The sequence below is a fragment of the Triturus cristatus genome, chromosome 10, assembly GCF_964204655.1.
Source record: "Triturus cristatus chromosome 10, aTriCri1.1, whole genome shotgun sequence".
Lineage (NCBI taxonomy): Eukaryota > Metazoa > Chordata > Amphibia > Caudata > Salamandridae > Triturus > Triturus cristatus.
Genome location: NC_140593.1, coordinates 596,180,792 through 596,205,064, shown reverse-complemented (window position 1 = coordinate 596,205,064; position 24,273 = coordinate 596,180,792). Strand labels below are relative to the sequence as shown.

At 40.8% G+C, this 24,273-nt stretch overlaps 1 protein-coding gene across 3 annotated transcripts in view; it reads right to left on the bottom strand.

Annotated features, from left to right (window-relative positions):
* Positions 1-24,273, bottom strand: part of SHISA9 (shisa family member 9) — a 1,213,953-nt gene that overhangs the window by 107,784 nt on the left and 1,081,896 nt on the right. For all 3 annotated transcript variants that reach the window (XM_085632113.1, XM_085632111.1, XM_085632112.1), the window contains one exon: positions 1,360-1,515. In XM_085632113.1, the coding sequence (XP_085488239.1) occupies positions 1,360-1,515 (156 nt within the window). The remainder of the gene's footprint in view (positions 1-1,359; positions 1,516-24,273) is intronic.

Below are 24,273 nucleotides of genomic sequence, written 5' to 3'. Positions count from 1 at the left end.
TTTTCAATTTCCTAATACACAGACACAAAATACTCCTGGTTGCCCAAAAAACATGACCCATAGTAACACACAAGACACATAGTAGTGTCTGCCTCTTTCTGTGATAGGGAAATAGACAGTATAAGAGATTTCTCTGTGCCAAAAATGCACATAAAGGAATTCAAATATTAAAAGATAGCTCAAGCTAAGAAGCAGCAGTTCAGGAAGTAGCTTTATCAAAGACTGCTGATTTTTAAAAAAATCCTAAGATTAACCTCCAAAAGATTGGCAGTTATCATTTGTCAGATGGGGAAACAACCTTTACAACGCAGTCATTACATCGCACTACCTTTACAACGCAGTCATTACAACGCAACATCCTTTACATCGCATGCCATTACAACTCAGCCCTTACATCGCATGTCACTACAACGCATGTCACTACAATGAATGTCACTACAGTGCATGCCATTACAACGCAATGTAAGGTAGGTAATGGGGAATAGTAATTTTTACCCCTACACTATCCAACACTTACCTTACTGTTGCACTCACTGGAGTGGGAATAGTAATTTTTACCCCTACACTATCCAACACTTACTCTACTGTTGTACTCACTGGACCGGGAATAGTAATTTTTACCTCTACACTATCCAACACTTACCCTACTGTTGCCCTAAAAGTAATAGACCTTGTAATGGTATACGTTGTAATGGTATGCGTTGCAATGGAATGTGTTGGAAATGTAGTTTCTAAAAATGCGTTGTGATGGCATGCAATGTAAAATCATGCGTTGTAATGGATGTTGCGATGTCAAAACTGCGCTGTAAAGGCATTCGTTGTAAATGTTTGCTAGTAATGTCATACATTCCTCAGATACCACAAACTACATTACTTCAGTAAAAATAAATAAACCAGTTCTGTTAAAACATTTCACTCCATATGTATTTTGTTTATAATTACATGTTTAACCCTGCTGGAGTTTACATGCCTCAGCTTACTTGCAAGTCAGCACCATCAGTGTATGGAGCCCTCTTTACACTAACCCTGAGGGTAAGCTGACATTTACTAGATGGCCAAACTTATTTCAGGCTGCTAAGCTGGCACTGTTTACCAAGAAATAAGTAATTACTCACTTCCAGAGCCATCATTCTTCTTTATTTTTCCAGCAATATGTGCAAAACTGCTATGGGCAAACATGGAGTCTGAAATCACTTCTTGCGCATTGCTGTACAAAGTTATGCTATTAGCACAGATAACACGGTTGTCTTTCAACCCGGCATATCTATGAAATATTAATTTTTTTAATGCACGACAAGCAGGGTTAGAAAATAGGCAGCAGAATGAAACGAGGAGGCATGTAATGATATTACTGCTTACCAACTGCTTTTAGCGAGGCATACTTGTTAAGCTCCTTGCCTGGGGGCTGCTGCTCATAAGGGTTTGATATTGGTCCCATGGTGGGGTACGAATGCGGATGTGCAATCTGTGGGAGTAAGGGAGACGCTGGAACTACATTATTCATATGTGCCGTGTCTGCAATAAAGAAAAAAAAAAGATATGTTAAGAAAATCTGACTTGAAAATGGTCCTGATAAATAACCAAGCATAACAATTGCTACTCAGTTTTGCATTTCAACCTCCTGGTGAAAAAAATGCTGCAGTTATATAAGAAGGATGCATTTTGCAGTTTAGTTATTCATTCTGATGTATTTTCTTATCCAACAAAGGAACATGTATCTCACATCTCTGTACCTTTAGGGACATATGTATGATGAAGCCGTTTTGTGAGTCCTTAATAGCGATTTTTAGCAAAACGCCATTAAGGACTCGCAAAATGGAATGTATGTAGGAATCGCAATAATAACTGTGATTCCTTAATATTCCTTAATTGCGAATCAGAAATTGCGATTCGTGATTAAGGAATACCTTCCCGTTCATTCTTATTGATCTAGAGGCTCATAGGAATGAATGGGAAGACATTCGCAATTTGCGAGTACCAATTAGGTACTCGCAAATTGCGAATGTAATTTCAAGGGTGCAAGGGTGTCAAATGGACACCCTGTTGCACCCCTGAAATAGGTATGTGCGCCACAGAGCACTTTGAAAAATTCAATAAAGTGCATTTTTCAAAGAAATTGCAAATTACCACCAACTTGAAGTTGGTGGTAATGTGCAATTTTTTAGGGCAAAATTGGACAACTTGGGTGCTTACTGCATTGCATGTAAGGAATCGCAATTTGAGATTCCTTAAATGCATTCGCAAAACAGGGAATCGCAAATTTTCCGATTCCCTATATTGCTAGGGCCTTTTGGATGATACATCCCAAAAGGCTTTTTCCCATTCGCAAACGGGCCTATTCTGTTTACGAACATGAAATAGGCTTCATACATATGCCCTTTACTCATTTGAAATCTCCATCAGGAGAAAAGTTCTGTGGTCTCAATTTACCACCCTCCATGAAACATAGCGAACAGTTGCGCCAATGAGAAGACAATGCGCAGCACCATGACTACAAAAAGCAATGTGCCAATATGGAACATGTACTTCAGGTACACCCTCGAGTACAACTTCCTAAGAGATAATACCAGCAAAGCAGAAGCAAGGTAATGTTCGTAATTTCGACAGAATCCACTCAGAATGACCAGCTGGTATTAATTCTGACCACCTACATTGTTATTAGGCAGTCGGAAGTGAAAGTGGAGATGTCGGTCTGAAACTCACATCATAATCGGCACCATAGTATTCCTATGGCATGAAGAATGTATATGTGGACAGATCATTGGAATTGTGCTAGAAGTGGTCACCGAGGTGATTAGAACTGAACTTAAGAAAGGTCTAAAGGGTAGTGAAGGTATGGAAGATTTATTATGAAAGTTGTAGAGCGTGAGTAACAAGATTTACTGGCTGCATTGGGATGACTGCGCTGTAAAGGCTGCACCCTCATGTCATTGCCATATTTATTTTTTGTTGTCTGTGTTTTGTTTTACAGTGCGAGCATTAAATAAGTTGATTAACACACATGTAAAGAATCAAAACATATTATGTTTGTAAAATAAATAGAACAATTAGCCAATATTTAATTTCCAAACTATGTAAACAAATAGTTACATTTAAAATAACCGTTTATGAGAAGCATCTGCCACATTGCTAAAATTAACTAAATACGTGGGGACCGGGTGTGTAGCTTTGAGTTTTCCCAAAGAAATAGCATACCACAGAGTATAAAACATTGGGTGAGAGCATTTTACGAAAGGACAGCTCTGCACTTCAGTGAACATTAAACATCTATGAAAAAGGTCAAATTGCATTGTAAGTGAGTTGCATGGAAGAAATTGGATTTTGGCGTTGCGGTTGTGACATCACACCTTTGACTGGGAAAAAATGGTTGAGCCAAAGAACTGAACTGATTATTAAGATAGTGGAAGCGTAAAGACACCTGTGGGTGTTCAGAATCAGGAGTCCAGCCTCCAATTCTCCTGTGAGTATTATTTATGTTTTGTAGTGCAATGTGGTTCTAAAATTAAACAAGTACCTGATAATGTGGCACCTTTTTCATCTTCCTTCCTGCATGCTTATTTCACAACTCAGCTTCACAGAAATAACAGATTAGGTTACATGGTTCTTTGAATGCTAGGAGTCATAAACTGTACATTATCTATAGTTGAGTACAGTTTTCAGATTTCGCATTCCTGGAGTGAATTACAGGTTTATTGTAGTTCTTATGTTCTGCTGCCAGTTGGCCATGGCTTATTTTTTTATCATCAGACTTTGATCAAGAGAGAGAAAGGTAGAAGAAAGAGACGGTGTTGGAAACAGTAACAAAGAGAGCAAGTATGGATGAAAAAGACCCATAGAGCATTGACCTAGAGAGGCAGGAAGTGTTGGGTGGTGGAAGAAAGAGGTATGGGGTGGAACAAAGACTGTGCAGCTTTCGTTTTTGCAACAGTGTCATTCTGGATCACCAGCGGCGAGCTCCTAAGAAAAACCTTGGGTCCCTTCATGTATTTTCTAAAATAATTAGCATCAATGTTGTGCTATGTTATGTAGATTTGTATGGCGCAGCTTATCACCCATGAGGGTATCCAGGCACTGGAGCTGGAAAGCAGGCAGGAAGGTGCTCCTAGTTGAACTGCCAGATCTCCAGCTTCTTGCCAAAATGGAAATTCAATGAACTTTAAACACTTGCTGATCGCAAGCACAATGCAACATTTTTTTAAGTTCTGGCCTTTCGACAAACTGAAGGTGACTTGAATGCTAGCTCAACTGAATCCCTAAAATGTACATAAGGGACTGTCACACTGTTGCCCTAAAAAAGTGTCCTGAAAATTACAAACGTAGTAGTGATAAATAATTGCAGTACAATGTATACTTAGCCTACAGTGTGTCCTTGCTGACACAAAAAAGACTAAGCATTTATTTATTGGAAACAAGGAATGTCCTATAACAGTTCTCAGAATTTAATACATCCTCATTCTCTGAATCACTGTTAATTTCCTCCTTCTACGGTGTTTACAAAAGGTTTAATTAAAGCGAGTGGCTTGTTTTGAACATTTTTATGTACTCTTTGAGCCCTCCTTGCTAATTCCTGTGGAAGCGTGTGCTCCATATTCAAAACGATGCTTTTCAAGTTAATTAGTGACTGAACTTCTTTCCTTGCAGCACAACTGGCTGCCACATCTCATATACAATGGAGCGGTGATGACAGCCAAAAACATCAAATGGAAGACATTAGTGCAGGATTAATTGCAAATGATCCATGACAAAAAGGGAGTGAAATAAAAAAATGTAGGTACACCTTCAATCTGGAGAAAACAGGGTTTAGAATTGCTTTTACATAAGACACGTTTTTCATGACATCTGTTTCAGAGAGGCATTTCTTCTTTGTTCTGCTGTGTATGCTCACTTGCCTACAGTCTTCATTTTGCTCATCATACCTTGTCACAGGAAAAAAAACATTACGAAAAAGAAAAGGGGGCAGATAGAAACACTCTGACCCCCTAGGCCTCTTCTTCAGGAGTGGGGGGGGGGCATAGGGACACAGCAGGGCCAAACAAAGTACTTTTTTAAAAACAATTAAGCGAAGCACTGACTCCCGCGCTTTGTTCCTAATTGGCCCCTGCGTGGGCCAGATCCTGGGGGCCTGGTAATAAAGGAGGGGGGCACACAGCCTCCCCTCCTGGGGCTCATTGATGCCCCAGAGACTGCCACCTCCCAGGGTTATTTTTAAATAAATGCGGGGGAGGCCTTTAAGACCTAAAGGCCTCCCCGCTGCCCCAGGAACCACCACCTCCCCAGGGCTTATTTATTTTTTGGGATGGGGGCCACTCAGACCCCTTCAGCCCCAGGGACCACCACCTCACTGGGGCTTAATCTTAAAATAATGTTGGGCTGAATGGAACCCCCTGCAGCCCCAGGGGCCTCCACCTCCCCGGGCATAAGTTTCATTGAATGCTGAGGGGGCTGCATGGCCCCCGTAAGCAAGGGAACACGACCTTCTAGGGGAAAGTAAGAAGATTGGAAGGGGCCTCTTGGATACATGATGGCCCTGGAGACTATGACTCCCTAGGAGCAGGCTCCTGCAATGTCCCGGGGTGCAAACCCCCAGGATATTGCTGTTTGTTATGGCTTGCTCCCACCAAGCCATAGCAAACACTACTTAAAAAAATTAAACAAAAAGGCTGGGCCCGGGAGCCAAAATTAGCCCAGGGAAGGGGGGCCAAGTGGCCCTCCTATCCTTAAAACAAAAAAAAACAAATGCGGGAGGGCAAGTGGTTGGAGGCCCACCCCCTTTCTCCACTACTCTGTGAAAACACCTCCCGGTGCAGTGCTGGTTCAGGGATGAAGACCCCATGGATGCTTTGGGACCTTGAGGTCCAGGAACCCCTTGTGTTACCTCCAGTAAGTCCCAGACAGTGGGATTGCTGAGAAGAATTGGGAGAAATGCCCCCTTTCTCCAGCACTCTGCAAACACACCTCCTGGCACACTACTCGTTGGGGAATGAATTACACTTAGTGGACTTCTTCCCCCAACCAGTAGTGTGCCAGGAGGTGCTTTTGCAGAGTGGTTGAGAAAGGGACCATGGCCTCTGATGACCTCTCAGCAATCCAGCTGTGTGGATCTTACTGGAAGAAACAGGAGTAGTAGTTGGCCCCCTGGGACCATCAATAGGATAAGGGGACGTCATCCCCCCACTAGTAGTGCACTAGGAGGCTTGTTTGCAGAGTGGTGGAAAAAGGGGGCATGGCCTTTGGCACCATCTCAGAAATCCGGCTGTGTGGGACTTACTGAAGGTAACAGGAAGGGTAGTTGGCCCCCAAGGACGTCCTTGGGGACCAATTACTCCTCCTGTTACCTTCAGTAAGTCGCACACAGCAGGATTGCTAAGAGGTCTTTGGAGGCCCCCTATCTCCACCACTCTGCAAATGCGCCTCCTGTTGCACTAGTGGTTGGGGAATAAAGTTCACTTTGCTCCTAAGGGACCTTGGGGGCCAAGAAGCCCTCCTAGTATCTCCTGTAAGCCTTACACAGGGGATTTCCTGAGAGCTGGTCAGAGGTCCAGCCCTTTTTCGCTAACACTGTGCAAACACAACTAATTCTTAAAAACCGTAGAAATTCACAGAAAAATTCAAAGGCTACAGGTACGTTATAGTTAGGAATTAACATTTCAAAAACCTTAGAAATTATGTGAAGTAACCAAAGGTTACAGATACATTATAGTTAGGCTCAGATTTCACTCACCCATACAGTCACTCATATACTCCAAAACTCACATATGCTTTTCAGATCTTCAGTTACTCACCTATATACCACTGACACATGGACTCACTCACCGACACAGCCATACACACTCTCAGTCACCCACACAGCCCATAACATCATGACACTAGTTGGTCATCTTTAAACTTCGACCAAACATTAGTGTAGTAAGCACTTTGGAGACCAACCATGTTCAAGCAAATAGAACCATAGAGCTGAAATTTCAAATGATTGGAAAAACTACATTACGCTAGACACCAGTTTGCATTTTTTTCAAATCTGTTTCAAAGAAACCTCAATGGAGGTTGAGATAATAACAGTTATCTTAACATACATTTGAAATCATTAAGTGTTGAAGTTATACATAGTATTTAGTGAACTTCAATTGTACAGTTGAATGCAAATTACATAGAGGCCCATTAGAATGTCGGGCGGATCGCCACCGCCCGCATGGCAGTGGCGATCCGCCTGACATTCTTCCCCGCCCGCATGCCATTCTCCCCCGCCATATTACTATGGCGGGGGGGACCCCGGCGGACAGAAAGACCGCCCACCGGTTTTCCGCCCGGTCGATGAGTCTTGAACATGTTTTCATTTAACTTTCAGGTTGAAAGAATGATGTTGTTTAATACAGACAACATGTATTGGAGTACGCCGGTGCCAATCTGCCACTGAGGTAGGGAAACACCCACATTTGCTATTTTCATAAACTTTTTAATTTCTTATGTACTTAACAGTATGCAAATCTCCACCTCGATTGTGACGTGTGAATGAGACAGAGTATGTTAGTGAGTTAGTGAGTGAGCCTGTGATTGAGCACTTAAGTGAGAATATGTAAGTGATGCAGGGTGTTTTAGACAGTTTGTGAGCATGGTACTGAAACAGTGAATGAATCAGTAGTTGAGCATGTAAGTGACCAGTGAGTGTGTATGTGAGAGAACAAGCATGGAAGTGTGTGATTGACACAATGCATGCAGAGACTATGTGAGTGAAAAGGTGTGAGGTGAATATTGTGTGCGCATGTGAGTGAGACAGTGTGTCAATGAGAATGTGTGAGTAAGACACTGTGAGTTGGAGTGGGCAAGATAGCGAGTGTGCATCTGAGCCAGATAGCATGAACCTCTGTCCTGATGTTTACTCAAACTATAGATACAAGATTAAATGACTTCTTTTGAGACAAGGTCTTCAAAATTCAAACTAATATGTGGAAAGTTCTGATTGCCTGGTTTGTGTCACAGTACCTAGTGACATTATAGGGCCTGTAGCTGAAAATAAGTTGACATTGTTTGTACCCCATACAATAGAGGACCTGAAGAAGCAGTTGGCATTGTGCAACTCAGGCTCTCCTGAAGACCAATTTCCTCCACATATTATGGCGTTGGTTGCTGATCACATATCCCCAACATATCAGGCATTGTTCTCTGTGTCAGTCAGGAGCTATTCCTTATTTTTGGAGAGCAAATATGATTTCCCTTCTTAAAAAGGCTAATGCAGACCCAGAAGTACCAGCGTATTTTCGACCTGTATCATTGCTCCCTGGGGCTGCTAAAATATTGGAAAATGTGTAATCCATCAGCTTAATACGTTTAGGCCAATAATAAGCTGCTACACCCATCTCAGGCTGGCTTTCACACTCGACACAGCACAGAGACAGCACTGCTAGAAATCACTGAGCGATTATGTTGAGTTTGACAACAGCATGACAACATTGTATATGGTGGGATTGTGATCATTTTCACAACATGTAAGTTGTTACTGGTAGTGCTGTCCTGGACAAAGTCATAGGCTAGTTGTGAATGAAAAAGGTTAGTATGGAATGGAGCATACCCTGCATAATGTTTGTCAAGATTTTAATGTTGATTTTAATTAGGAATGTCCAGTGGTAACTGGAGGAAAGTAGATGATCTTATCCAGGATTGGTATCAAAGATAGGTTTGCTGAAGTCACAATGATGCAAGCCAATGAATTCTGCATCCTTGTACCCCATGCTTAGGAGTGATGATATCCTGTATCTGTCATTGTTGTGTAGTGAAACTGTTAATCTCAACTTTTCATTGCGTTTCCCAATCAGCTTGGCACATATGATTTTTAAGATTTTTTTATGTGTTTTGCCCTGAAAAGAATAACATTCTCCTGGAGTCAAATAGAGTAACAATGCATTGTTCGGGTTAACTGCTCCAGAACTGTAGGTGTTGGTGTGTTCTTTTTGATGTCAAAAAGTTGGGTTTTCTGTTTTCTCCTTGCAGAACAAATGCCTGAGGTAAACAACATGGATTAGATTTGAACAGTTAATAACCCCTTGCCTTTTCCCCATGTCCATAGGATTTCCATTTGAAGAGTTATAAAGCATGTTTGCTTTCGAAGTGAATAAGAAAATTTGAACAAATTATGACTTTTGTAGAGCTTTTTGGAGAACTGTGAGGAAGATGTGCAGTAACCTTTATTGAGTGATGAAAACATCCTTACATGGAGAGGTTTGGGTGTCCCCCACATTCTTCCTTCAAACAGTGGTGCTTAATCATGGAACCCATGAGGTAGGGTGTTTTTGTCACCTACAGAATTTGGTCAGAGGTGACTGAACCTTCTTTAGTGAAATAGGTACCAGTGTTGCCATGTTACTTCTGACAGCATGTACCAGGAGGGTTTTATGTGTGAATGCTTCACCAGCGATAAAAAATATCCCAGGTCAATGAAGAGTAGGACCAATGAGTGGTGTAACAGGTCATCTTGTAGGATTTTGCAAGATGGAGTCACCAAGCTTACAGCTGGAAGCCAGGACGAAATCAATGCAAATGCAGGTGCCTTGGTTGCAGGAAAACAATGGGTACTCACAATTTCTGGGGAGACACGGATTGCAGTGGTCAACCAAGGTATGATTTTGCATCAGATCATTTAAGATCCTCTGTCCTTTCTGCTGGCCATGACCATTGTACTGGTCCTACTCTAGACTATGGAACCTTTCTAATATGAGACCAAAATCATGTTTCAGTCACCAGCCAGTAAGTACTTTTGATAAGTGGACAAGGAAATCAGACTTCGCTTTGTTTGGAGTGTACATGGATCCCACAATCATGGTCAAGTGCTAAGAGTTGAATTTTGCAAAAAAACTATTGACACAAATGTTTTGTCCAGGTTTATAATAGTTTAATTGAGAAGGGCTGTTACACCTTTTAGCCTTAGGCTGGTCTTCATCCAAACCTTTGCCTTTACCTCAACTTTTTGCTGACATTTGTTTTTGTTGGCTTTAGGACTTGGTGCACTTTACAATTGCTAAGCAGTGTTAAAGTCCTTGTGCTCACTCCCTTAAACATGGTGAAATTAGCTTATATCTGATTGGCATATTTAATTTACTTATAAGCCCCTTGTACAGTGGTATGCCATATATCCAGGTCCTGTAAATTCAATGCTACTAGTGGGCCTGCATCAGGTATTATTTATGACACCCACCTAAGTAGCCCCATGAAACATGTCCCAGGTCTGCTATCACAGCCTGAATGCAGTTTTTAACTTCCAAGTTGATTTGGCAATAGAACCTTCTTGCCAAGCCTTAAACTCCTCTTTTATTGCATTTAAGTAATCCCTAAGGTAGACCCTAGGAAGCCCAGAGGCCAGGGTGCATGTAATTAAAATGTTGGACATGTACTTTTAGGTTTTACATTTCCTGTAAATGAACAACTCCTAAATATTTCACTACTGTGAGGCCTATGTCTCCCATAGGAAGACATCGGTTGCGTTGTTACATTTAATAAGTGTTAAATTATTGGGAAGAGGTAAATGTTTAATGTTTGGTGTCTGAGAAAAAAACAGATTTTAGGTAACAATTTTGAAAATGCCACAAAGTTGGTATTTTCCTTCCCTAACCAGTTGGTCCCTTCAGCCTATTCCTGATTTACATGACAGGGAGTAGTTTGCAGATGGACTTCGTTTGTTCCTCCCAGATAACCACACAATAGAGGGATTAGGTATGCCTGTATGGGCCATCAACTGGTGAGAAGGGGTGCCTAGCTGATCATAGCCCCACTTGCAACTGAATAGGCTGGCCCTGCCTTCATACAAAGAATGTTTGGCCACAAACTGCTCCCAGAACCTAGAGTTGACCAGGACCAACCTGCTTGTCTATTCACCCAAGGTGCATCGCTGGGTGGCCTGACTTCATGGCAGCTCCCACTACGTTCTTCTCCACAGCAGCAAATCCTGTTCAGTTGTCTTCACCAAAGGGGTATCCTTGTGGAACTCTTGTCTACTACAGTTCTCCGGCCTTGCCTCACTGGAGATTTCCAAATTCCATAAAAGAAACACAGTCTCTTTACCGTAACACCACCTCCCCGTACACCACCTGCAGCCTTGCCCCGCTGAACTTCTACTTTTAGAGAGAACTTTTTTGTCAAAATATCTTTTAAGTCTGAAGGTAAACGCAGACAGGGCCAAATTCACTTTTTGTATCTGACTCGTTCTCCATCGCAGTCATCCATATTTTTTTACATTGACCAAGTCGCATGTGACTAGATGTCCGCCATTGGCTCTTTGATCTTTTAGACACTAGTTTTTATCTTAAACTTTCAAATTCATAACGCCGGTTCTACTGATTGGATTTTTGTTGCTTTGGTGTCATATTTGGGTTCCTGCAGACATATGAAAAACAGGCTTCAAATTATTCAGAATGCAGCAGCGCGACTACTCTTCCACCTGACAAAATTCTGTTCAGTCTCTAAGTTGCACTGACTCTCAATAGAAAAACACATTCAGTTTAAGGCTCTGTGCATAGCCCACCAGACTATAAAGAAGAAGGGTGCTTCCAAACTGTTGTCCCAGCTTCAGCCCTACAACCCCACCAGATCTCCCCAATCAGCCCATGTGAATCCGGTGGTGGTTCCTCGCATCAATCGAGTGAGGAAGGGCAGACTCTCTTTTCAAGCAATAGCCCCAGTGCTTTTGAACAAATTGCCTACCCTCCTACATAAAACCCCTAATCATCTCTGCTTTAGAAAGCAGTTGAAGACATGGCTGTTTGCAGCCTAGCCCTCTCTTGTGTTCTGAGCTTTCACTGTAGTAGCAGGCTAGCACTGGGAAGCCCTTTTTCAGGCAGCCATGGGCTTTACAAATTAGAATGACATAACATAACATTTTCAGGTCCATTGGGCCAATTTAGCACTAAGCACTTTCATAATGTTTTCGGTGGTTTAGGTCGGTAAATGGTTTTAAATGTCACAATGGCTCCTGGCTGTGACAGCATTCTTAAAATGATCTATTGGGTCAGCGTAGCACCAAGCATTTTACTGATGACGCATTTGGTTTTTCGAAGTACATGATTGAATTGGCACCATGGTTCTTAAGATATGCTATGTAATGTAATGTAATGGGGGTTTTTATAAAGCGCAGGTTGCACTCCAGGGAGCATCTTTGCGCTGTAGAGAAGAATCAGATCCTGATGATGATCCAGGCGGAAGGTAATTAGACTAGATTTTTGCACTCCCATTCAGGTAGATCAAAAATCCAAGTCTTGAGGGCCTTTCTGAAAGTCGCTTCTGTAGAGATTTGACGGAGAAAGGAGGGGAGAAGGTTCCAGGCCTTGGACCCAAGTACTGCCAAGGATTTTCCTCCTTTAGTCTTGAGTCTGAACTTAGGAATGGTAAGAAGATTGGCCGTTTGAGACCTGAGGCATCGCGTGGGGTTATAATGTTTGAACATTTTTAGTATGTAGTTGGGTCCCTTTCCATTAAAAGCCCTAAAGGTGATCAATAGAATTTTAAAGAGCACCCTTTTGTTAATGGGCAGCCAGTGTAAGAGGTTCATTGCTGCCGTAGCTGAGGTCCTCTTTTTCCACCCTAGTACTAGTCTGGCAGCTGCATGCTGTACCATTTGTAATTTATGGCGGACTTCTTTGTTAGTCCCTGCATATAGGCTATTACAATAGTCAATGCGGGAGGTGATGAGGGCTACTGCGACCGTTTTCCTTGCAGAAAGGGGAATTAGGTCGTAGAATTTCCTGAGCCCTTTAATGATTCCGAAGCAGGTCCCTGCTACGGCTGTGGCTTGCTGTTTGAAGCTCAGGGTGGGGTCAAATTTGATCCCTAGATTACGGACTGAGGAGGCAGTGCTAGGGGGAGCAATGGCATCATCAGGCCACCATAATGAGGGATTGAAAAAATTATCCTTGCCAAAGGGAAGGATTTCTGTTTTCCCAGTATTGCACTTGAGATGATTCAAGTTCATCCATCTGAACGTGGCGGTAAGGCAGCTTTGGAGCCTTCGCTCGGCTTCTTGGGTATCATTTTCCAGTATCAGAATGAGCTGAGTATCATCTGCATATGCAATGGTGTCTATGCCAAAGGATGAGATAAGAGTGATTAGTGGGGCCATATATATATTGAAAAGTGTAGGACTTAAGCAGGATCCCTGAGGGACTCCAGATCCTACTAACTTTTCCTCTGATCTGTACTGTCCTAAGACCACAACTTGTCTCCTATTTACGAGAAAGCTTTTTATCCAGTTCAATGCGGTTCCAACAATTCCTGCCGCGGCTAGACGGTCTAATAGAATGGCATGGGACACCGTGTCAAACGCCGCGGACAGGTCTAATAGAACCAGGACTGTTTTCTTTCCCTGATCTAATGCTCCACGGAGGGTTTCGGAGGAAAAGATTAGGGCTGATTCTGTGGAGTGTTGGGCTCTAAAACCTGCTTGGTTGGGATGCCAGATGTTATTATTTTCCATGAAGGCAGTAAGTTGTTTGTTAACAGCTTTCTCTGTAAGTTTACAGAAGGCTGGGAGTAGGGAGATCGGACGGAGGTTTGTAAGGGTAGTGGGGTCTGGTAGTGCTTTTTTTTGCAGGGGTTTGACTGCTGCGAGTTTCCATTCCTCAGGGACCAGACCCTGGGTGAGTGAAGAGTTTATGATGCTATTGATGAATGGATTAACAACCACTATTAATGAATGAAGCACTAACGGAGGGCAGGGATCAAAGGGAGATCCGGATGTAAGTTTAAGGATTTCTGTCTGCGTTTCTTCTTTGCTTACCGGTTGAAAGGAAGCAAAGGTATTGGTTTTTAGTCCGGAGTTGATGACCTTGTTCTCTTCATTACTGTGGGGTTGTGGGAAGTCTTTGGTCAATGTTAAAATTTTTCCCTCAAAGTAGTCTGCAATAGTGTTGCAGAGACTCTGTGAGGGGGGGATATCTTTCTGCATGGTTTGGGGGTTAATGAATGTATTAACAATATTGAAAATTTCTCTTTGTTTGTTCTTACTATTGTTAATGGCTTCCTTGTAGTATTCCCTTTTGGCCGTTTTAATCGACCAGTGGTATTGGCGTCGGGCGATTTTGTACAAATCTTGGTCATGCTCTGTATAGTTGAGTCGCCACTTTCGTTCAAAAGCCCTAACTTTCCGTTGTTCCTCTTTTAGAGTGATAGAGAACCACGGGGTGATAGGTCTCTGTTTTGTTCACTGTGATGTTCACTGTAATGGTTTCAATTAACCCAACAGTAAACATGATCTATATGCATATTGGTTGGAGCTGGTGCCGGCCATGCTTCCTAGCTGTCCCGCTAACCTGTGGTACTTGTGAGTGGGGTAAGAAGCTCACTATAATCACGTGCAGCAAGTTTTCTTATCATGGTAGTGTAAATGGATGCAGTGCAGGGGTGATGCAGGATACGCCACCATGTTGGTGCTGATGCTAGTGCGTGATGCAGGTATGTAGAAGGCTGCTCAGCCCTCGGTTGTATGACAACCATCACTCTACACTGGCCAAGCTCTACCTCCCACATTCACGTTCTCTGTTTTTTGTAGTGACAGCATTGGCGGGTCCACTTCATTTCTACCAGTATTACTGTTCTGATGGTTTCCCACTAAGCAGTCTCCTCTGGTTCATTCAGTATGGCTCCCGCAGCACATCAGGGGACAAAGGAGGGGTCACTGGGGATAGCCCACTTTTAAAGGGCTCTACTCTGGCCTCTGTCGCATAACTCTTGACCACTTCCGGTCATGACCCACTTCCTTGGTCCCCCCACCCCTCCACGATGGAGCGACTAATGACCGATGTAAATGACCGATAGGCTCTTGGTCATCATGGGTGGTAAAGCAAGTGGTTAATCAACATGTAGGGTTTCCCCTCCATGAACAATTTTATTAGTATTTGCCATGATAAGAGATAGAAGACAGACAAGTAACGCATGTCCTACATAGAATGTTGAAGCAGCCAGAGATGCAGAGAATTTTATAAACAGGCATTAAAAAAGTAAACTGGCAAGTTAAAGTCCTTCTTCACAGCTTTCAGATGTTTAGAGGCTTTGAAAAGGGTGCCTGACGTCCGTCGCCAGGTCTACCCTATTGAAAACTGACAGATTTTTGGAAATTAAATAAATGTTAAACTTTCCTTGTATTAATGTCCCTCATATATCTGTGCTCTATTTCAGTCTCTCATAATCGCTGTTGAAAGGGAGCTTCTAACGTAGGAAAGAAAGAGTTATCTTTTGAAGGACATGTTGAAAAGAATTGCTGAGTTCCTTCAGTCAGTTAAATTGAGCTTCAGACCTTCACAGCATCTTAAAATAATTTTCATACTAAAAGTGTCTTTCATAACCTCTAATTCGTGCATATCAGACATAAGGACTTTGTGATAATGCCATTACCTACAATTGTGCAGGCATAAATTACAGCTTTCTTCTTAGAAATAACTTTATCTCTCATGGACTCTGCATCACTTTAAAACCCTTTAATGCAATAGGGGCCTGAAGTACACAGATGTTTTGGATTGCAAACCCTGCAATTCGCAACAATCACATGGTTGTGACTGAAATTGATTTTCTTAATGTACAAAAGCCCTTTAATGTATTGGAAATGTATTGCTCATTAAAAGGCTCTTGCAATCCTTTCTGATTCGCAAATAGGAGGCGGCATGATAGGGACACCCCTTTTCCTATTTGCAATTTCTAAAGCAATGTATCAGGGTCTCTGATTGCAAACCATTGATCAGTTACCGACCTCCAAATTGGGTTCACCCAGCCGCGGGCCCATGCAGGTAAGAGCGGTGGGGCCAGGTGGGGGGATTTCGACAGATGACGACAAGGGTAAATTTATTATTTATATAATTTCCCCTTGTCGTCGTCTGTCAATTCCCCCCCTAACACAGGCCCACTGCCCCATTGCTCTTGCATGCACAGGCCGCGGCTGGGTTCACCCAAGGGAACACTTTAATGGGCCTCCAGGGAGTACCACTGTTCGGGGAGCTCCACCCTTCATTGCCTGATGCCAGTTCCTTCGATGTTTTTAAACAATAAGGGCCATATGTAGGTGGCATACAATTTACCGATTCTAAAATACCGAATTTTACCGATTCGGTATTTAAGAATCGGTAAATTGTATGTAGGTAATATTTCGGTAAATGTTACCGAATCGGAGAAATTCGGTAATTACCGAATCGGTAAATACCGATTCGGTAATTACCGAATTTCTCCGATTCGGCCTGGAGGCCCATAGGAATCAATGGGAAGGTATACCTCATTACCGAATCGGTAAATACCGATTCGGTAATGGGGGGAGCACATTCAAGGGTGGCAGGGTGTCACATTGACACCCTGTTGCACCCCTGATTCCTGCATGTGTGCACATGTGGCGGACATACATGCCCTAAGGGCATGTATGTCTGCCACATGGCACTCTTATTTCAGCATAATATTGCTTTATGCAATGTATTCGGTATTTATCACCAACTTATATTTGGTGGTAAATACCGAATTCTAATTCCTACACAACACTCATTAGAGTGTTTCCTACATCTCATTTCAGGATTCGGTATTTACCGAATCGGTAATTTTACCGATTCGGTAAATTACCGAATCCTGAAATATGCCCCCTACATAGCAAATGCCTAAATACCGGTCGGTAACGGGATATTTACCGAAAATCGGCCGTTACCGACCGGTATTTGGCTTCCTACATATGGCCCTAAATCTTTCCCATTTGGGAAAGTAAATGCAGGGATGAAGCTGAGCTGTCCTTTGCAGGCCTCTTTTACTGCAAAGGCAGCCATTCACAGGTGGTCCAAATTGTAATCTGCTAATTAATATGCATTAGGCAGGTCGTTTTGCGACCTGGTTCTGAAGAATTTGCGATGTGACATGTAAATACATAGGTCTCATCGCAAATTGCATTCCCTTTCACAAACCAGTCAGTGTGCAATTGCACTTTCCTGGTTTGCGAATGATGCATTGGGCAGTTGTTTATTTGTTGTATACAAATGACAGCCACAAAACAGGGTTTGCATTAAAATATGAAGAACAACATGGCTTATGACCAGTTTATTTCACTTTAGTTTCCTAGACAAGTCAACATGGCATACAGGCAGTTTATTTAATTTCAGTTTCTAGACAAGTGAATGACAACATTTCATACATCCACTTTATATCACTTCAGTTTTCTTGACAGTGAACAGCAATGTGGCATAAAGGGCGTTTATTTCACTTCAGTTTTTTGGTATTTTCGACAAGTGAACATACAGCTCCCTAGCCCTCCATTCTGTAGAACCGTTTTCCAAATCTCTATGTTTCAGAAACAGAGAACATTTATTTTAATATTATTCAAGGATGCATTAAATAATCTTTCAAATAAAGGTATGTAAGGAATCTCCATTTTCACATCACGTGTCCTTAAATTGATGTATCTGGCCCTAAACTACAGGCGCAGGATATGACAAGGACAACAGAAAAAAACTCTTCTCTCTAGTTAATGACTTTGCCATAGGGATGTAAATGTGGGGATACAAACTGTTCAAGTTTTTTGAGGCATAATGTGTGTGAGATGAATGTATTTTTAACTTATATTCCATTTAATTAGTTTATTGGGCATATATATATATATATATATACATATATATATATATACATATATATATATATATATATATATATATATATATATATATATATGGGTCCACACGCTTCTTCCCAGACCACGGACCCTTGGAAGGTGGTGCGTATGCCGACGAAGCCCATCGGCCACTTAATCCAACAAAGTTTGTCCCACCAGGTGAATAAACGCACTCTAAGGACAAATCCACACGACCTGCAGCCTTGTTCACACGTATATATATATATATATATATATATATATATATATATATATATATATATATATATGTATATATATATATACATGCAAACCGTTTTAAATGAAAAAAACTGAATTTAACAGTATTGGGCTTTCATCCAGAAAACTGGCATTGGCAACAGCCAAGGGGGACATAAATTGGCAAGGTGCCTGCTTAGGAAGCTAGAAACATTATTGGATCACAAATATTGTGGCTCTCAATACATTTTAGTTAATAATAGAGAAGGTAATTATAATGATATTGTGTTTTTTCAAAATATTGTTCTTTAAAATATTTTTTCCTAAAATATTGTGTATTATAAATAGCATTAATGTCACAATTGTAATTATTTTAATAAAAGTGATATATCTATATATATGTTCTATGCATCTATCTATATCTATATATATCTATATATATCTATATATATCTATATCTATATATATATATATATATAAATAATCACTGAAAAACCTATGGTTAGAGGCCCGTTATAGTTAGGCTGAGATTTCACTTGTACAAAACCAGTGAAAATCAGTAGTTATAGATAGCTGAACTAACTGTAACTTCGCCCCCGCAAAGCACTGTTTCTGACCTCACATATTACATCACTCATGACATGGTCAGTGACATCACTGCTGACATCACTGATGACATCTCAAATGACCGGCTCCATATTTAACTCAGCCCTGGGGAGGTGGTTGTCCCCAGGGCTCGGGGGTACATGCTGCCCCCATGTCAATTTATTTTTTGACCTGGTGAGGTATATATGCCATGTACAACTTCTTCTACACTGTCCTTTGTCCTCAAAGTGGTGATGTGTTTTTTAATGAATTTCGCGGTGTGCAAATAAAAAATATTTTATGTCAGTGGTATGGAGTTTAATGAGTGGGTAATGTTTTTATATTAGAATACTGATATATATTTGGGGTTTTATCACATTTCAATGATTGTGTTTTTTTATTATATGTTTGCTCTTAAGTGTGTTGAGAGTTATTTTGGAGGTTTGGGTAAAAAATGTAAAAATTTGTCTTTAAGAAATGCATTCATTTCTTAAATAGTAATTTATTACATTATTTTTGGATATACGCTATACATTAGTTTTTTGAATTATAGGTTATGAAGTTTTTGGGGGGTTTTGGTGGATAGTATTTTTATCTTAGTTTTCTATAGATGTTCAATTGAGTTTATTATATTTGCTGGGTAATTTTATAATCTTTTGGTTACGTCTTCATGAAATGTATTTAATAAACAGTTTTTTTCATTTGTTTATTAGTTATATTACTTCAGAAATATTAGCTATTTACCTTTTTGGGTTATTTATATTAATTTAAAAGATACTTTGGAGTTTCGCTTTTATAGAAAAATTTAAAATATTTGAACCACAAAGTTTAAAAAAAGAAATACTTTGGGACTCATTACGATGAGACTGGGAAAGCCTCCGACCTACGATCGGAGACTTTTCGAGTCACATGGCGGGTTTCGTTTTCAACCGCTGCATTAGAATGCAGGTGGTCGAAAGTGAAAATGGCCAGTCATTCCAGCTGGATTCCGCCAGGCTCAAGAAGCCCGTCTGCCAGTTGGAGGCCCCACTGTAGTCCCTATTGATGGTGTTTCTTTTGTACGGATTATGTTGTCGGTATCCAAGAGGCTTTCCATGTTGGGCTTTCCGACGTGGACAGCTTGTCAAAATGCAACTTTGGGGGCCCCTAGCAGGATCCCCTTCTCCATGCGGTCTCCGGTTTCCCATTTGTCTATGGGATCTTGTGCTGCGGTCAGTTTACTTTCTCTCTAATATACTTTAATGCTGCGGTCAGGACTGTTGACCAGAGGTCGGTCAGTCCCGATTCCGCAACGGTGTCAGGTGGACATGAGTCCGCCTGACATCGTAATAAGGCCCTTTATGTTTTGAGTTACTAAAGTATATTTGTCATTGCTTGCCAAATTATACACTTTTCTTAATGATTGCTGGACTGGAGATAGAATAGTGCATTTTACCCAGCAAAATTATACATGTTCTCATATGTTTGCAGAATTGTCATTAGATTAGTGTATTTATACCACTTCCCCAGCCTGAATTGCACACTTACCATAATGCTTGTTAGACTTGAGTTAGAATAGTAAATTTGAACACTCCAAATTATGTACTTTGTAAAATTTTTGGAGTTCCAGGTAGTTTTAATTAAGGAAACATAAAAATAGGAATACACAATTTGGTTGGTTTCATAGACAACAAAATATTAAAGGTTATATTTTCAATTAAATGCACCAGTAGTGAAAATATAAGCAATTCATATATTTTAGAGTTAGGAGAATATATATAAAAATATTATATTATCATAATTAATTACCTTTTCAAAATATTATCTCTTAAAAATTCAAACGTAAAATTGTTTTTCTAATTTTTATAGTACAGATTTTTGGTACATTCAAAATATTTGACTGCACTTAAAAATGATTGTACTTTTTTTTTAAGTTTTATAAAATGATGTGTTTACAATGACTGCTGTGTATTGGTAGTATCTTTTTAATTTTTATATTGCCTCCATTTTCCTCCTTGGTAAGTCCAATGTAGACTCATAAAATGTATTCAAATTAAGCCTGTGGATTAGGCATAACCTTAGTTAATTCAAGAGTAGTTAGAAATTATATCAGTTTATTATTACCAAGTTATTGTGTGTTTGTTTTATTGTTGTAGATTGATAGGGGTTAGAATTAATATTTAATGAATCTACAGGGGGTTAGGAGGGAAATTGGATTGTGTGCAGGGTATGTGCTTGTGATTATAATTGTTTGGGTTGGGGTAATGGTGAGAAAATGTAATGTATTATTTTGTAAATGCCGATCAAAGTTCCTGAATAGTGGCTCTTATGGAATTTTGTTCCACTCCATCTATTGTTTTAAAAAAAAAAAAAAATAGTTGTATTTTTTTATTTCCAAGTTTTTTTTAACATTTCAGTTTTTTGGGTTTTCTGGTGCTTTTTAAAATGTTTTTGGGGATTTGGAAGGTATCAATGGCGTGATTTGGACCATCTTTTTTAAAATGTATTTTTGCGTTTATGGGTGGGAATTATCATTTGAATGATCTGTTAAGTAAGAGTGCCCTGTTTGGTTTTTCTGTTATTTTCAATTTTTCATTTGGAATATGGTTGGTGTGCTTTATTATTATTTAATTAAAGTGTTATTCGTAATATAGTATATTTATTTTATTTATGTTGAAGTGTGTAATATTCACATGTCAATGTACAACAGATTGTGCATAATGCATTATGTCACATACAGGAAATGCATTACATATTTTAATTAGTTGTACGAAAAAAATGACCACTATGTTTATTTAATTTGTTAATATTTTTTGTATGTGTTTGGTATGTAGGTTTTTATGATCCATATACTACTGTGAAGATCTGGTTTAGATTTCTTTATTTAAAATTGTCAATTTTAAATACTTTGGAGCAGATTTACAAGCCCCTTGCGTCACTTTTGCACAGTCGTTGCGTCACTATTGTGATGCAGCGGCAGCGTAAAAGTTGCGGCCCATTTACAACGTGACACATCTAGGGAGATGCGTCACGTTGTGAAGCCTTGCACCACATTAAACCTGCGGTGGGCGTTCCGTCGCAGGAAGCCCCGTAAAAATGACGCAGTGAAATCTACAAGATTTCACTGAGTCACTTTTACGTCCATGCTGCGTCAAAACCCTGCGCCTGCTTGAAGCAGGCTTAAGGAGTGACACAGCATGTTAGGCATAGGGTGCCCCTGAGCATTGCTGGAGTTGCGTCGTGCTTGCGACACAACTTCAGCAATGCGTAACTTTTCCGTCAACAGATGCGCCAGAATTTCTGACGCATCTGTCAATCCTTGCGCCATGGTGCGCCGTATTTACAATACGGCACATCCACGGTGACGCAAGGATTTAGCATGTTTGCACAGGAAAAGTGACGCATCTCTACAGATGCGTCACTTTCTTGTAAATCTGCCCCTTTATGTAAAATATATTTTGTGTTGGCTGGTGAAATATATAGGAGCCTCTTTCAAAACACATTGCAGAGTACATAAAGTATTACTTCTTTACATATTCTAAAGAGTGATTCAAAAACATCTGTCTGGAGATGTTCACCTCCAACTCTCCTATCTGTTGTGTGAGGAGATCTATGTCTGCTGGCAGAGAACTCTGCACACCTATGTATAGGTTGTACTAGTAAATGGGGGATTAGAGGGAAAATACAAATTCAATGTTCCAAAATTAATGGGCTTTAGGGAAATTAGAGGTGGGGATTAGGAAGGGTCATGCTGAAGCGAAAACACACCCACAAATGAGTACTTGCTCATTCATAAAGGCACACATGCTTATAGTTTTGTAGTTCTGCTGAAAAACAGGCTTACATGTGCCCCAGACAAGCTTTGGAGAAAGCCAAGAAAGTTAAAGCATGTAAGAAATTATATCCTATGGTGGTTTCATTTCTTATGTTTCAAACTCTAGATAGTTCACTTGTATCTTCAATGTCTTTCCTTTTACTAACAGAAGATTTCAACTCTGGAAGAGGCAAAGGTATACTTCCACAGCTAATAAATAGGCTTTGCCTTCAACTCTCAGTCATACCCAAGAGTTTTTCCTTGTGCCAGTGCTATATCTGGGAATGATGAAGGCCTAGTTCTCAAATCTATGGGAATCCCAGAATACACTGACGTACAGACGGAGCTGACTGTTTAACATTTTAGGTCAATGGAGCATTGACAGTTACATGCATCCAGTAATGTGAGGCTTCTCTTTGTAACTACCATATCTTCTGTCAGTTGTAAGGGGAAGATGTGGGCCTGTCCAAGTAAGCAATGAGCATACTTGTAGGCACACCTTGCATTCTTGTGACAATTAGCAGGAGACTCCTTAAAACATCAAATGTGCCAGCTCAAGCTCTGCTGAGTGTAGTTCTTAGTGTTATACCTTATGATTTACCAACAGCGTGTTCCCGAAAGGATTTTGCTCTTAAAAGTTGTAAAATACCCTTTGAGCGCCTTCGAACGCAGTATGACTTAGCACCATCAGAACTCTTTCGATACCTGCAAATAAAACATGCATTGCAGGCGGTCTTGCAGTCCGGCGCTGAGGTTCCGGAGGCCACCCCCCTGGAGGATGGGCTGCTGACAGACTACATGCCGAAGCGGGCGACCTCCTTTACCTACCGTAAATTAGTAAACAATTTACCCGACCCACATGTAGCACTCAGGGAGAGGTGGTCCCGGGATTTGGGCGACTTCGATGAATTTGAATGTCGGGAGGCGCTGGCCTCGGTGCGGGAGGTGGGAATACCCTCCAAACTTAAATTAGTACAGCTTAAAATCTTACACAGAACCTACTACATGAGACGCACTCTTCACACAATAGGGTTGGCGCCGCACCCATACTGCTTGAGACATTGTGGGGAGGAAGGCACATTCTTTCATATGGTGTGGGAGTGTACTAAGATCAGGGAATACTGGGTAAAAGTAATGAGGACCATATCACAGGCAGTAGAGGTGACATTGACGCCGGGGCCCAGGAGATGCTTACTAAACATGTGGGAACCAAACGACCTCACGCGCCCATTGCAGGAATGGGCCACACAAGGGATACTGATGGTGAAGCACAACATCGCACAGAAATGGGGTGCGATAGAATCACCAACGCTCGCTGCATGGTGTGGAGATCTAGACACCGCTATGATGGCTGAGAGGGCAGTTTTTATCCATCGCGGATGTCCGAAGAAGTGGAGCAGAGTATGGGGGCATGGAATAAATTCAGGGGGTATATCTGCAAGCCTCCTGAGATGCGGGCGGAGGGGGAATCTGAAGACGGGAATGATGGGGATGCCGGATTTTAATGGATGGGAAGTTGTCCACAGCTATGATACCTGTAAAGTCACTGTGCCGTTGACTGACAAAACACAGATGTCTGGATATACTGTTTCTATGTACTGTATGATAAACTTGTGCCAAATTGTATATACAATGAAAAGTGTATTAAAAAAAAAAAGTTGTAAAATATTATCAACAGCCTTTTGTAATGACTACCAGGGTAATTACATTTGCAAAATCATGTTACCAGGTCCTCTTGTCTTTTAATAAAAGTACCTTCACTAGAGACAACCCCACCCATTGTATTGATACAGCTCATCTGATTTGGAATCTGGCGTTCAGTCAATTATTAGGATTACAAAAGATTCTTTGAAGTCAACAGAAAATTACTGAAAAAAAAATTAACAGATAATAAACTGAAAAATGTGTGGAGATAAACCTTTGTTGTTATTTATTTGCAAAAATAAATTTAAAAGTTTGTTAGCCCGGGCTGTGTATGACCTCAAGACAGAGAGGTGTTGCTCACAGGGCAAGAAACATATTCATGCCTCGATTATTTTGCTATCATAATTAATATAATGTCATATAAATATAATTATCATAGCAGGCTCTA